This window comes from Sarcophilus harrisii, chromosome 1, assembly GCF_902635505.1.
Source record: "Sarcophilus harrisii chromosome 1, mSarHar1.11, whole genome shotgun sequence".
Lineage (NCBI taxonomy): Eukaryota > Metazoa > Chordata > Mammalia > Dasyuromorphia > Dasyuridae > Sarcophilus > Sarcophilus harrisii.
Window position 1 is genome coordinate 38,592,771 of NC_045426.1, and position 14,620 is coordinate 38,607,390.

The following is a 14,620-nucleotide window of genomic DNA, read 5'->3' on the forward strand; positions in this document are numbered from 1 at the left end:
AAAGACAAGCCCTTCCCTTAAAGATTTTACATTTTAATGAGGGAGCCAATATGTGGACTGATATATACAAAATAAACTATATATAAGATAAATAGGAAATAATTAAAATAGAGAATATACTAGAATTAAGAGGGATTGGGGAAGGACTCCTATAGAAGATGGGATTTTTGTTGAGACTTGAAGGAAAACAGGGAGGTTAGTAATTGGAATAGAGAAAGGAGAGTATTTCAGGCAAGGGGAACAAGCAGAAAAAAAATGTCTTTAGATGAGAGATGGAATATTTTGCTAATGGGATAGTCAAGAGGTTAGTGTTATTGAAAGAAAGAATATATGAAGGGGAACAAGGTCTAAGAATGCTAGAAAGATAGGAGGAGTTTAAAAACTATCTTTGAAATGTATTTTGAAAATAAAAAGCTATTATTAAAAAAAAATGATAGTAAGGGACTAGATTATGAACAACTTTGAATGGCAAACGGAGCATTTTGCATTTGTTGTGGGAGGCAATAGGGAGCCACTAGAGTTTATTGAGTAGGGTGTGGTATGATCAGATAAGGATAAAACACCACTGGAGCACACAGAGTGGGGACAGTGAGCGTTTTCCTTCACATAGTACAGAATAGAATGTTTGCCTCTTTCTCTGGGTCTTACAGAGAAGCTTTTGCCCTCCCTCCTTCCCTCTTTACTACTCCTATTCCTCTTCCTTTTACTTTTTCTCCTACTATTATCATAACCACCACTACCACCACCACCATCAAGGTCTGCAGAATTCTTCATATATGTTAGCTTACTTGATGCATATAACAACGATGCATGACTGAGGCACAGTAGTTAGGTGACTTGCCTTGAGTCATAGAACTAGCATCTGAAATCAAATTTGAATTCAGGTCTTTCTCACTCCTTGATTTCCTCTTTTTCTGTGATACAAACTAGTTACCACCTAGATGAATTCCCTATTTCTTAATCTTCCCTCAATTCTTATTCTCTCCTTATATCTGATATTGGATTTTGGTATATTTCTTAAATGAAATTTCCTTAATGAATAGAAGTGAAAATTGTATGTTTTATACAATTTACTAAATTATTTGTTTGAAATAACAGTATGTCTTTTGCAGAACACACTGGTATTATGAATAAAGAGCTGGCTCTTGAGCAGGAAGAACTGTGTTCAAGTTTCACCTTGAATACAAATTGTCCATGTGATTCTAAACAAATAACTTCTAAAGGTTTTAGGCAACTCTCTAAAACTGAATATTTTATAGAAGGTGCCAGTCTTCATTGATAAAGAATATCCTTATATGACAGTTCTCTATACCAGTGCCATCACTGTTCCATTCCCTCTCCTTACACAAAAGGTGGGTAATATGTGTTTTTAGGTTTTGACCTGGATCAGAATGAAACAATGTTCTTTCACTGACAATATTACTGTTATGTTGTGGTACTTGGAATTCAGCATTATTTCAAGAATTAAGACAAAATGAAGATACAAAGTGTTAGTAATATACAGATTATATATACACACATATTACTGCATATAATACCTATATTTATAGTCATACAACTCATATGTTTGTATATCTCTTTATGCATATGTGTGTGTGTCTCCAATGCAAAATAGCAGAGGAGACAACCATGGATGAAGAAATGGAAAGAGAAAATCTAAATATGGTTCACTCTACACATGTAAATGTTACAAATGGAGAACCGTAGGTTAAAAAAAAACAATTAGAGAAAAAATATGATTTTTCAGTTGTGTTATGCTAATTTCACAATCACTTGCTGTATGCCCTGCAGTGAGATAGATAGGAATAAGTTAGCTGTGTGACCCCCCTGGAGAGGACACTTGACCTCTCAGTTATCTTATCTGCAAAATGAGGTAGTGGATCTCTATGACTTCCAACATCTCTTCTACCTCTAGCCAGGCAAATGAGCCTATAAATCATATGTTTGTGACATATCTTTGCCTTTTGGGTGAACTGCACAAATGCTTGCTTGTGAATCTGAAATTTTGAACTCCTACATCAGCTCTGCCCCATCTGCCCTATGTGTAAAGTATATAGCAAAGATTTTTTTTTTTTTGTCTCTAAGATTTCCTCATGTATAAAATAAAAGACTTTATTCCTGTGAGTTTTACAGTTTTAGTTCTAAAAATTTGATGATTGTGCTCTTCTGGAACAGATAGTGATAGACAATTGAGAATACCAGATGAAAGGGAATAGGACTAGGAATGACCTCATCTTGATGAAGGTACCTTGAAATATGTGTTGACTTGTACTTTGGTTACCCATTCCCTAGCCTGTATTGTAATGAGAAGACCAATTTAGCCTGCCAAATCCTGGAAGCATTAGGTTGTAGAGTACTACATTCTGAATAGTAAAAGTTTTATACATTGCTTGAATTAATAATTTATTTACATTTAATGGAATGTCATTATTTGGAAAAGACTGAAATCAAGTAAAAAGACATTTTTCATTCAACTCAAATGTGAGACTACTAAGAGTGTTGCTGAATGTAAAATGCCTTTGGGAGCTCAGGAGATTTCGGGTTGGCCATTTTATAATTTACCAAATGTACAGCTTCTGAAGGCACATTTACAAAGGCATACATAGCTTTTTTCAACTGGAAGGTGAACAATTAAATATCATACCCATACCTTGAGAGATAATTACACAATGAATTTTCTTGCTCAGAGTAGTTTGTACCTTCTTACCTTATATGACATTTCTGTCACTTTTTCTTTTTCTTGTGAAAATAATTTTGTTTTCAATTTTTCTTTAGAATACGTTCCTAGTCACTTGTGGAATAAAAGCTCAGTTTCTTGGGAAATAGTCATATTGGGAAATGTTTGGGGTGAGGGGAAGAAGTATTCAGAAATTATGCAATTTTCAAATAAAACCAAATCATCCACACTTCAATCTTTCATTTTTGTATTTCTAACACTGTGCTATATTTAAGGTAGCAAAATAAGATGTCATTAAAAATGAAAGAAAAGAAATGTTTCATTTTTGATTCATGTCAAGCTCTAAAATCATTATATTGGCTAATTCTAGAGTAAGGAAAGCAGTTGTACTTGGGATTTTCTTGGTATAGAGAACTCCTGGATAAGTATATTTTTACCAGTGAAGCTTGGCATCTTCTGTGAACCATCCAGTCTTACAGAGTCACTATCATCCTTAGAAGTTACCTGATTTGTCCAAGGCCCCATGGAAAATTTGGGTCACATATAGGACCTCCATCTAGGTTACAGGGGTCCTCAAACTTTTTAAGTAGGGGACCAGTCCACTGTCCCTCAGACTGTTGGAGGGCCGGACTATAGTAAAAACAAAAAACTTTGTTTTGTGGGTCTTTAAATAAAGAAACTTCATAGCCTTGGGTGAGGGGGATAAACATCCTCAGCTGCTGCATGTGGTCTGCAGGCATAATTTGAGGACCCCTGAATGTCCTGGCTTAGTGGCTAGCTCTTTATCCATATGCCAAAGCAATTTGCAAACAAACAAATAACAAACCAAAAAAAATTCCTCCCCAAACCAAGAAAACAAGGACAAAAACAAACAAAAACAACCCAATTGTCTCTCTGGGGGGGGAAAATAATTTTTTGTATATTGTAAATTGTATAAGGTTTACAAGAATGCCTTTTCAGTCTTACTGTATTTTTAAGTGATTTGCACTTAAAAGACATTTCTGAAAACACACATCTTGAAACATGTCAGATTCTAGTACCATAAAGTAGCACTAAATCAACATATTTTCTATAGCTAGTTCACCTCTATTTCTCTGCTGCTAAAGAAAGGCATTTCTGTAATTAGCAAAATGATCACATTTATGTATTTTATTAAGTTATTTTTATTCTATTTTACAATCACACACACACACACACACACACACACAAAATACCACTCCTATAACGTGAATTTAAAAAATTCTGCCAGGAAATACTTGATAAAGTCTGCCATCTGCTGGGCGTTCATGAGATTTCCAGCCTTGATACTATATGACATTTTAAACTTGTTTTCTTTGTGTTTATTTTATTACCAGAACCTCCTCGCTGGACAAAGAAACCTGAAAGTGCTGTATACAGCATTGGGAGCAATGGAATCCTGCTATGTGAAGCCGAGGGAGAGCCCGCCCCTGAAATAGAGTGGAAAATCAATGGCTTACCTGTTAATAGTGAGTGCTTTTACATTTTCTTGTCTATTGTCAAAGCTTGGAACTCATAGCTTAGTGGGATGAATGGAACTCAGTGATTGTGTTTAGCCTGATGAATAAATTTGATTTCAAAATTAGGCCTGATAGTGGACCTGAAGTTTCCTATTCTAAACTGAAGTAATTGTTCCTCTGTAATATAGACTCCAGTCTCTGACTTTGCTATTGCTCCAGATAATACCATTTTTCCTATTTGGAAATTCTGTGTTTGCCTTGATTTTCATTCCTTTCACCTCCTCAATCTTATGAGTAGTAATATCCTATTGATTATATTCTGGGATATCACTTGTTTTGTGCCTTTTTTTTTTCTATTTCTGCAGCCAGTGATCTAATCCAGGCCTTCCTTACCACCAGCCTGGACTATTGAAGTTGTCTCCTTACCAGTCTCTCCATTCCTAGTCACTTTCCTTTGAAACCTGTCCTTTAAATCATGACTAGATAAATAACATATCTTGCACAATAACTTCTCTCATCCACATATTTTTAATGGCCTCTTCTTGTTTATCAAGTAAAATATACAAACTTTTTATGTTAGTATTTATGACCTTTCACAGTCCTCCACTGTCACTTGGCTAACCTTTTCTTATATCTTTCCTTTTCATCTATGGCATAAGACAAAAATTTTAACAGGTCTCTTTGGCACAAATTGATTTAGAAAACCACAAATTATTATCTATGTTTTATTGTCTTTTTATTTATTTTGTTAATTATTTCCCAATTATATTTTAAACAACTCGTTGGTCCTGGGGCTGTGAGTTTGAACCTCTACACTTTCTGATCTCTTTATCAGCCAGGTTTGTCTGGTTCTAATTCTTTGTAAATATCCTAAGCCTTCAATGTTTTTATACTTCTCCTGTACTGTTTCCTGTACCTGGAGTGCCCTGCCTTATTTCTACCTGTCAAAATTATACCCAAGTTTGAAGACCCAAAGAAAGTATTATATTTTAGAAGGATTTGTTTATTCATGACATCTCTCCTTGATTATGTTTTGTACCTCTGTAATGCGCTTTTTCTGTTTTAATTTATTATTTTCTACTGTAGTGCTTATTTTTGTATTGCCCTTTTTACAACTGGAAGGTAGTGACATGAGGTCAGGATGGCAAGGCCTGGTCTTATTTCTATCATATAATATACCATTTCTAATCCAATGCTTTGATCATAGTGGTGAATATACAGTTATAAAACTGAATTGGTAAATAGAGTGGTACATAAATGAATATTGAACTATGTGTAGATTGATGAATATGCTTATTTTGTCTGAGTCCTCATATTTATTAAGCAAACAGGAAGAGGAGCAGGTCTACAACAGAACAAAGAATGCTCTATTGTTATGGGGAAAGGTAAAACAGTTGGAGTTATTTTATTTGGGAAAAACATAACATAACATAACATCACAATATAACATCACATAACATCACAATATAACATTATATAACATAATGAGGATGGACATTTGCCATTTAGGCAGTGTCAATTGGTATTTATTAAGTGCCAGGCACTGTGCTAAGTGCTAAGAATACACAAAGGAAAAAGACAATCCCTGTTCTCAAAGAGCTCACATTCAAAAGGACACACCTTACAAACAGCTATGTACAAACAGAGTAGATACTAAGTAAGCTGGAGGTTGTGTCAGAGGGAAAACACAAGATTTGTGTTTTCTCTCTACAGGTGTTGAGTAAAGAAAGAAAATGTTGACTTAAGTTATCTTTTTTGAATTTGTACATCATCTTTAAATCTTATTGCAAATACTGCCTTTTATATAAAACTTGATTCCTCCCTGGTGATGATGAAGTTTGCCAAAAATTTTATAGTCACTTCCTTTACTACTATTCTACTGTCCTTTCAATGAATCATATATTTTATATTGTTTAATGAAAATTCCTTTAGGGCAGGGATTACTTCATCTTTGGCTTTTTATTTCAAGCATTTACCAATTGTAGCTGCTTAATAAATGCTTCTTCATGGCAATATTGATTGATTAATTGATTCTGGTTGTCTTTTTCTGACTGTTATTCTTCTATTAGATTGTAAGATCCATTAAGGGCAGAAAGCTTATCTAAACTTTGTAATTCCCACCATGCCTGCTATAATACTTAGCAAATACTAACTGTTCAATATGGAATAAATGAATTCATTAATGGTTTCACGATTAAAAAAATAGTTATAACAACATCAAAGATGCTGAATTTGAAGGCTGAAAGGAAATTTAGAAATTCTGTGAAGAGAGAATCTGAGAGCTTTAAAGGTTAAATGAGTTTCCCAAAGCCACAGGAATACTAAATACCATGACTGAGATTGAATGCTATTTCTTCAGAGTTCATATATTGTCTTCAGTCAAACTACTAATGAAAAGTAAAGGAGGAATCTATAGAAGTATAATGTCTTGAGACACTGTAATATGGTGTACAAGGCAAGACTTGATGACCCAGATTCAGATCAGGCCTGTGATTCTGAATATCTGTGTTACATAGGCAAGTCACTATCTCTGAGCTTCAGATTCTTAAATAAAAGTAAAATGGTTGGGCTCAATATTATTGAAGATATTTTTAAACTTAAATCTAGAATCCTGTGATAACTAAGCTGTCTAGAAGTTAATGGTTAGAAAAAACTCTAATATTTATACTTCCAACAGATCTGTTACAATGGAAATAAATTTATTTTGCTCATCGTTTGGCCATAGGATAACCACACTTCATTTGGGGGCAACTCTATACATGGAATTTTTAAACTAATAGAATAATAGCCTTAAGTGATATTTTATGTGTATATACCCACGTGTCTATGCATGTGTATATATGTATATATATATATATATATATATACACATATGTATATGTGTATATATACATGGAATAATCTAAACATATAAATACATATGTATATGTATGAATTTTTTAATTAATTAATTATTTTTTTAAAAAATTATAACTTTTTATTGACAGAGCCTATGCCTGGGTAATTTTTGCACTCACTTCTGTTCCAACTTTTCCTCTCCCTCCCTTCACCCCCTCCCCCAGATGGCAAGTAGTCCTATGCAAGTTAAATATGTCTATGTGTGAATTTCTTTACTAATCTTGAGAAAAATTCAAAGTGATTCTATTTCATTCAAAAAGATTATGGAGCATATCAGTCTGGTATGGAATAATACATAAAATGAGACTCAAGGTATTTGATTTACTGATGCTTCAAATGTATTAAATGGTTATATAATAAAGCAAGGCATTCTCAAATTTCAGATCAAGCTGAAAGTTCACTATATACAATAATAGCAAATTAAAAGAGGTAGAATTTTAGCTGGGACTCAAAAGATTGGTAGCCTTTGGAAAGGTTTGGAGGAGGTATCATTTGAGGTAAGGGGAGCAGCAAGATCAAACAGATAAAAACAGGAGTACTGTGTTCTGGAGAAGAGCAATGAGATTTGTTCATTAATTTCAACCTAATAAGCATTTATTAAGCATTTGCAAATTTACAAATCTCCATTTTGCAGTGGAGATGCAAAGAAAGGCAAAAATCAAAGTTCTCCTCAAGGAGCATTCATTTATTTATTCATGGATTGGACATTTTTCTGTTGCCTGGTTTATGGATTTTTTTGACTATACACTGTAAAGAAGATAAATATTACTCATATATATCCCCTGCATTAAGAGGCTTAATAAAAATTCAATCCAGTAGATGAAAATAAGACATACATAGACAATTGTAATGCAAATTATAAGATGCTCCTTTGGTGACCTTCTTAGCTCCCATTGTGTTAATTATCATCCATATTTATATAGATGACACACAGATCTATGTAACTAGCCCCATTCTCTCTCTACTGACCTTCAGGATTATATGATCAACTGCTTCCTGAACATTTTAAACATGATGTTCTAGAGACATCAATATTGAACAGAATAAAGCAAGATCCCATTGTCTTTCCCTTCAAATTAAGTCTCTCTCTCTCTCTTTCTGTGTGTGTGTGTGTGTGTGTGTGTGTGTGTGTGTGTGTGTATGTGTGTAAATGTCCCTATTTCCTCAGACACAGCCTTTATTCCATTCAGTCAGTCAGTCAACCAAAAGTTATGAAATACTATGTGGTAGGAAGTTTACTAAATTCTGTACATATATGAGAAATGTGCAATAATATACAAATAACTAAACATATCTATAAATAAATCTATATCTGTATTATGTAGATGTATAGCTGTACAAACATGCACATATACACATGTGCACACATGTATATGTATACATGCATATACATACACATGCACTAAGAAGGAATGAAGAAGAATATCATAGGAATTATATTTGATCTTGGAGGATATAGCGAGATATTAGATCTCATTAAACAAAGAGCTGACATGGTCAGATCTGTGCTTTAGGAAAATCACCGTAAGCTCAATGGAAGATGAATTGGAAGAGGCAGAGACTTGGATATACAGAGACCAGTGAGAGGATTATCCAGTCAAGAGATGATAAGGAACTGAACTAGGATTGTGTTTAGGTTGTTTCAGATACCTGTGGACCACCCAGTTCAATTTATCTAAAATTCAGGAGGAAATGGTTGCCTATAATTATGGAGAGATAGGAGAGCAGGATATATAGACCTGGGAATTATCAGTATAGAAATGATAACAGATAATTAAGAAGCAATGAAATCACTTAGGAATATAGTATAAAACTTTAAAAAAAAAAAAAAAAAAGCTCCCTGAAAATAGCTTTGAGGGACACTCTTAATTAGAGGGTGTTACATGGATGAAATCTCATAAAAGAGAAAGATAACAATCACAAATGAAAGGGAGAAAAACAGATAATAGATAAGAGGGAAAGAACCAAGTAATAGCAGTTCCACAAAAAATAAATGAATAAAGCAACTTTAGTGAGGTATAAGTCTCCAGATTGAGAAGATTTTGAATACAATAAGAGAGGTCAAAGATGTTCGCCATTGAGAAGAGGTCATTGAATTTGGCAGTGAAGGAATAAATGAAAACTCTGGAAGGGACAGTTTTAGTTGAATTATGAGATCAAAAGCTGGATGGTGGGGTTAAGAAGAGTGAGAAGAAAAAAGCATCCAGTTAACACTTTGTTGACGATTTTCTCAAAAAGGAGATAATGGTTAAAGTGATGGATGAATCAAGTGAATTTTTGAGGGTAAGAGGGACATGGGAAGATTTGAAGGCAGCAGAAATGGAGGTAATAGATATGGAATTTTCCCTCATTGAAATATGAGGGATATGAGAATAGAGATTAGTAGATGTTTAATAAATATTTGCTGATTGATTATTTCATTGAATGATGAAGTGCTAAGAGAACAAATGAGGGGTACATATCTTCTATCTGGAGACCTAGGGATGTTAAGTAACTTTAGGGAGAGGGGGGTTGGGGATCCAGCATACAAGAATGTAAGTATTTATGTATATGTGTGTATATATGTGTGTGTATTATGTATAAATTTATTTATATTTATATGTACACCAAAAACCATAATTAATCAATTACTATGTATCAATAATTGTGTTAGATGCCAGAAAAAAAATAATGAAATATTTTCTGCCCTTAAAAACCTTATATTATACTATATATGGGCAGTGGATGGAAAACTAGCTGAGATTGTTAAGCATGAGACTAAATGATAAGAATTAAGAGATTAGAGCAAATAGAACCAATAAATATAGAAGTTTTTTGAAATTTCTTGTTGTAGAAGGGATTGGTGATATTGTGCCTGCTTTATATTTTAAGAGTGGCCAGAGCCCAACAAAGGGACAATTAGTCAAGAAAGGCCTACCTAAAAAAAAGAAACTGGGGAATATATTAGAAATTACAAAAGAGAAAATTCAAATGAGAAATATTGAGAATTCTCTTATATGTGCTTTAAAAAAATACCATAGGATAGCATTAATTAATGACTTTTGAATATAAGATACATCTTTATTTATTGAGCTTACATATCTTAATGTCTTTCAGAAGAGCACTCCCTACCTGGTATTGTATTCTTCCCAGGAGAAATCAGTTTCAACAATATTCAGTTGAATCATACTGGTGTGTACCAGTGTGAAGCCACAAATGTACATGGCAAAATTCTTGCTACTGCCAATATCAATGTTTTAGGTAAGTGTTCATCTAAAACAGATTTTAAATTTGCATATATAAGAGAAATATTGTGAAAAAAAATTTATCAGTAACAAATTCTTATTTGATTAATGAGCCTAGTTTGCATTTTAATTACAATAGCAGATAAGGGAAAAAGTATAAAACTCAAGGCATAGAACTCAGTTCTTCTCTCATTATTCTTGGGATATAATATAAAAAAAATTGCTTCCAAATATGGATTCATTTAGATGATCGTTCTGATTTAACAATTAAAAATATAGGAAAATATCTTGTATTACATTTTCTATTATATATTACCTTTATTATATTATATAAAGATTTTTATTATATTCTTAATATATGTGCAGGCAAAATGAAAAGGAAATATAATTTTCAATCATATTTTGACTTAGACATTTATTTTATTTTATAAACATTTTATTATATTCTTTATATAGACAGATATAGATATATATGCACAAAAATACAAAGGCAATGTGATTTTCAAACATTTTGATTTAGAGGATAAAACAGATTTGAATTCTGCTTTGATTTATAGATATTTCTCCATTGATGCAAACCCCAGATGATGAAGGGTATGCTGCTGTGGTTGGTTACAGTGCTTACTTATTTTGTGACGTTTTTGCCTCACCTCCTGCAGTAATTACTTGGTAAGTTTGATTTTTCCTTAAAAGGGTACTGTTTGGAGAGTATATACATTTGCTGTACATAATTTTTGGTCAATTGTAATATATATCCCCAATAGCTTTAAGATATTAGGCATAAATATCGTAGAAATATAATTAACTACCATCCCTCTCAACCCTGTATTAAAGTTTAATGATACTTTAAAAATGTTTTATGATAAACTTAAGAGTTGTAAAGAAATTAGAAAGAGATCAGTTTTTGATTTGTTGCTAAGTGAGTGAAGCAAGAGTCATAGACCTTTTTTAAGCCCTCTTCCATTATTTCAGCTCTTTTAAATGTGTATAGCAGTAACTACAACCACAAAACATAAAGTAATTAGTAATTATGCTACTAATAATAAATAATATTTTAGAGAGCCTACTACATGTCAGGCACTATGCTGTGCATTTTGCAATTATTTGATTTTCTCCTCACCATCATCTTATGAGGTAACTATTTAACAGATAAAGAAACTGAGGCAAGCAGAGGTCAAGTGACTTGAGCAGGATCTGATAGTAAAACATTAAAAAAAACATTGAGGTACCTAAAAGATATTTCCTCAGTACAGTACCACTGAGCTCCATTTTCAATTGAAGAAAGAGAAACTTGCTTCAGTCAGGTGAAAGTTGAAATGAGGGAGCCTAGTGAGATGGTACAGGGATAAAAATGAAAAAGTAGATGAAATCTGGACTTCTTCCACTTTGTTAGTAAGGAGAGCTTTGTAGTTATTGAACAAAAAAGAGCTAGATAAACATTGTTTAAAAGGCAGCTGAAAACATCTGTTGCCTTCTGTAAGGAAGAGGCTTACTAAGAGCATCAGCTACAATGAATTGAGGATAGAAGTGAATAATAAAAGAATTATTAGAAGGTACATGTGAATATGCTTTGAAGAGGATACCATATATAAATTATTCAAAATCTAAGCTAGTTTTCCAGTGTAAATGGCTAGAGAACCCATAGGACAACATCATGGCTCAGAATTCTCTCGAACTTCACGAACTTCATATCCCCATTAAATATTTATTTTTACTAGTCATCTTGAACATACTCGTAGTCTACAGCAAAGATATTTAAAGAAGTATTATAGTAAAAAATGTAACCCTAGAGCATTTTCTCCACTGAATTTACATTCTCTCCCACAAATATATACACCCTTTGTACTTGAATAGAAATGACAGGAAGAATATATACACTAAAACATATGTGGACAGGACATTCATGAGGAGAGGAAACTCATATCTCTGAGATTGCAGTGAGATTGTAGTTTTGGTGCTATTGTTTTGCTTTCTGTCACTGCCTCACTTTATACAGATGTTCAAATAGAAAAGGAGATAAGAGAAACTAAAGACTTTTTTTTTTTTAACCTTTCTCATTATGTTCTTCTGTTTTAAGAAAATTACTAGTACTGTATTTGTTAGAGAAGAAAGATGGGACTGGTGACTTTTTTTCCACTTGGCACTAACAATAAATCATAGTCTGGTTACTGGCACCTTATATAATTGTCAATGACATAAGCATTTAAATAAAATATGACTTAAATAAACTTTTGAAAAAATGCCAAATGAATGTGTTTAAGAACCTCAACCTTTGAATTTGAAATTAAATAAAACAACAATAATAATAAAATAATTTTAGAGTCAGGAGGGAACTTAGACTCTGTCATCCATTTCATTGTATAATTGAGGAAACCAGAACCCAGCAAAATTGAGATAATCAGCACAAGATCAAACTTAAAAAGAGGAAGTGGTAGGATTTGAAATTAATCTTGGCTACGCAAACAGGATTAGGGTTAGCAGAATCAAGAACAATGAAATGCATCAGGAATGGTAGGTACCTTCCATTATAGATCTCTGATTTAGATATTCCCTCTGGGTAAGTCAGTATTTCATTCTTTGTTCTCATTACCTGCAGTGCTTAGAAAATAATAGACATGTTATAAATATTTTTTTTAATTTTAAAATTAGTTTTTATTGATGGCTTCTACTCCTTACATCTTCATAATTTTTCCCTAGTTTCATTCCCTTTACCTTTCTAGAGAGTTGTACCCTAAACAAATAAACATATAATGAATTCTTTTTGCTTGGTTGATTTGGGCAGTATGATCGCACACAAAAAATTTATTTTCCCTGAAAAGTAGAACAGCAAAAATATTTACAAGTTCCAGGGATAGGGAACTGGATTTGGAGTTGGGAAGACCTGAGTTCAAATCCAACCACTTGTTGGGCATGGCCCAAAGAGCAAGTCACCCAACTTCAGTGTTCCCTTCTTTCTCTTATCTTTAAAATTAGAGGGTTAGACTTTGTGGTCTCTAAGAAGCTCTCTTGTTCTAAATCTATAATCTTATAAAGTAGGATCTTATAAGCCTATTATAGAATCGCAAGAGTAAGGCAATACAGATAACCACAGCTGGGACAATTTCAAGAGGGTTTTGATTTCCTAATGAAGTCTGCTGCCATATGCCACTTTTTAAATAGGGTTATTCAGTGTTTTCTTTGCTCAGCAGCTCCAAACTGGGAAGTCTATCTTAACTATTCACAGACTTATCACATGGAGTCTATAGTTGTACTTGATTCCTAAGTATACAGCTCTTGAGGAAATGTTGTATCTTTATAAGCAGTGGGAACCTCAGTTTTCAGTAAGATAGAAATCAGTAGAAAAATAAAAAGGTCACCCTTATGCTATTGTTTCATTGTTTGTTTTTCCCAACACTAGGAACTTGCAAAAGAATATTTGTTTATGGATCTAAAGTGCACCGAAGTATTGATTTAAAATTGAGCAAGATTCAGTTTGGTACTCTGCAGACATACTTGAATAAAAAATTTAAAAATACAGTCAATTAAACAAAAAGTTTTTATTGAGTTCTTAATATAGGCCAATCTCTATACTGATGTGAGAAGTTTATAATGTAATCAGTGAGACAAGTCTTGTATTTATCCACCATTTATAGAACCTAGAGATTAGAAAATAGAAATTAGCTCAGATAAGTCATTTGTCCTCTCTGCTTCTCAGTCTCTTAATATTTTCAAAGAAGTGATTGGAATAGATAATATTTGAAGGACAACTTTAAAAGGCTATGATTGAATGATCAGTTAGAGAGAAATCAATGATTCAACAAACATTAGTTAGCCTGTATTTCAGGGAAGATAGAGTATTACATGTTATATATTGAAATTCAAATAAAGAAGAAACAAACAAACAAAAAGATTAGTCCTCCCCTTAATACAGTTTAATTTGAGTGGCTTGATTGAGGGAAGGGGAAGAAAGCAAAACTGAATCTTTAAATTAATTCATAATTTTAACAATCAATAGGCAAAAACCATCGAAAGTTGAAAGGCTAGAAGGTCCACATTACACTACACATCAAAATGGAACCTTAGAAATTAAAAAAACAACAAAAGAAGATGCTGGTCCTTATACTTGTTGGGTGAAAAGTCCTCGAGGAGAGGTGGCAGTCACTGCCCATTTGGCAATTAGAGGTATTTTGCACTTTTATGCTTTTTCAAGAAATTTCATGTGACTAGTTTTGTTTTGTAATTTCTTTCTTTCTTTATTATTTTTCCTAAAGAAAATAGCAGAATTTATATTCCAAGTTTATTCTTGTTCTAGAAAATGTTGTTTACAAAGAGGTCAAATAACTACAAATAATGTTTAATAATAT

The 14,620-nt window shown here is 32.9% G+C and overlaps 1 protein-coding gene across 6 annotated transcripts in view; it reads left to right on the forward strand.

Moving 5' to 3' along the window:
- The window catches only part of CHL1 (cell adhesion molecule L1 like), a 267,221-nt gene that overhangs the window by 202,242 nt on the left and 50,359 nt on the right, over positions 1 to 14,620 (forward strand). For all 6 annotated transcript variants that reach the window (XM_031954105.1, XM_031954085.1, XM_031954075.1 and 3 more), the window contains 4 exons: positions 4,033 to 4,164; positions 10,150 to 10,293; positions 10,835 to 10,946; positions 14,272 to 14,438. In XM_031954105.1, the coding sequence (XP_031809965.1) occupies positions 4,033 to 4,164; positions 10,150 to 10,293; positions 10,835 to 10,946; positions 14,272 to 14,438 (555 nt within the window). The remainder of the gene's footprint in view (positions 1 to 4,032; positions 4,165 to 10,149; positions 10,294 to 10,834; positions 10,947 to 14,271; positions 14,439 to 14,620) is intronic.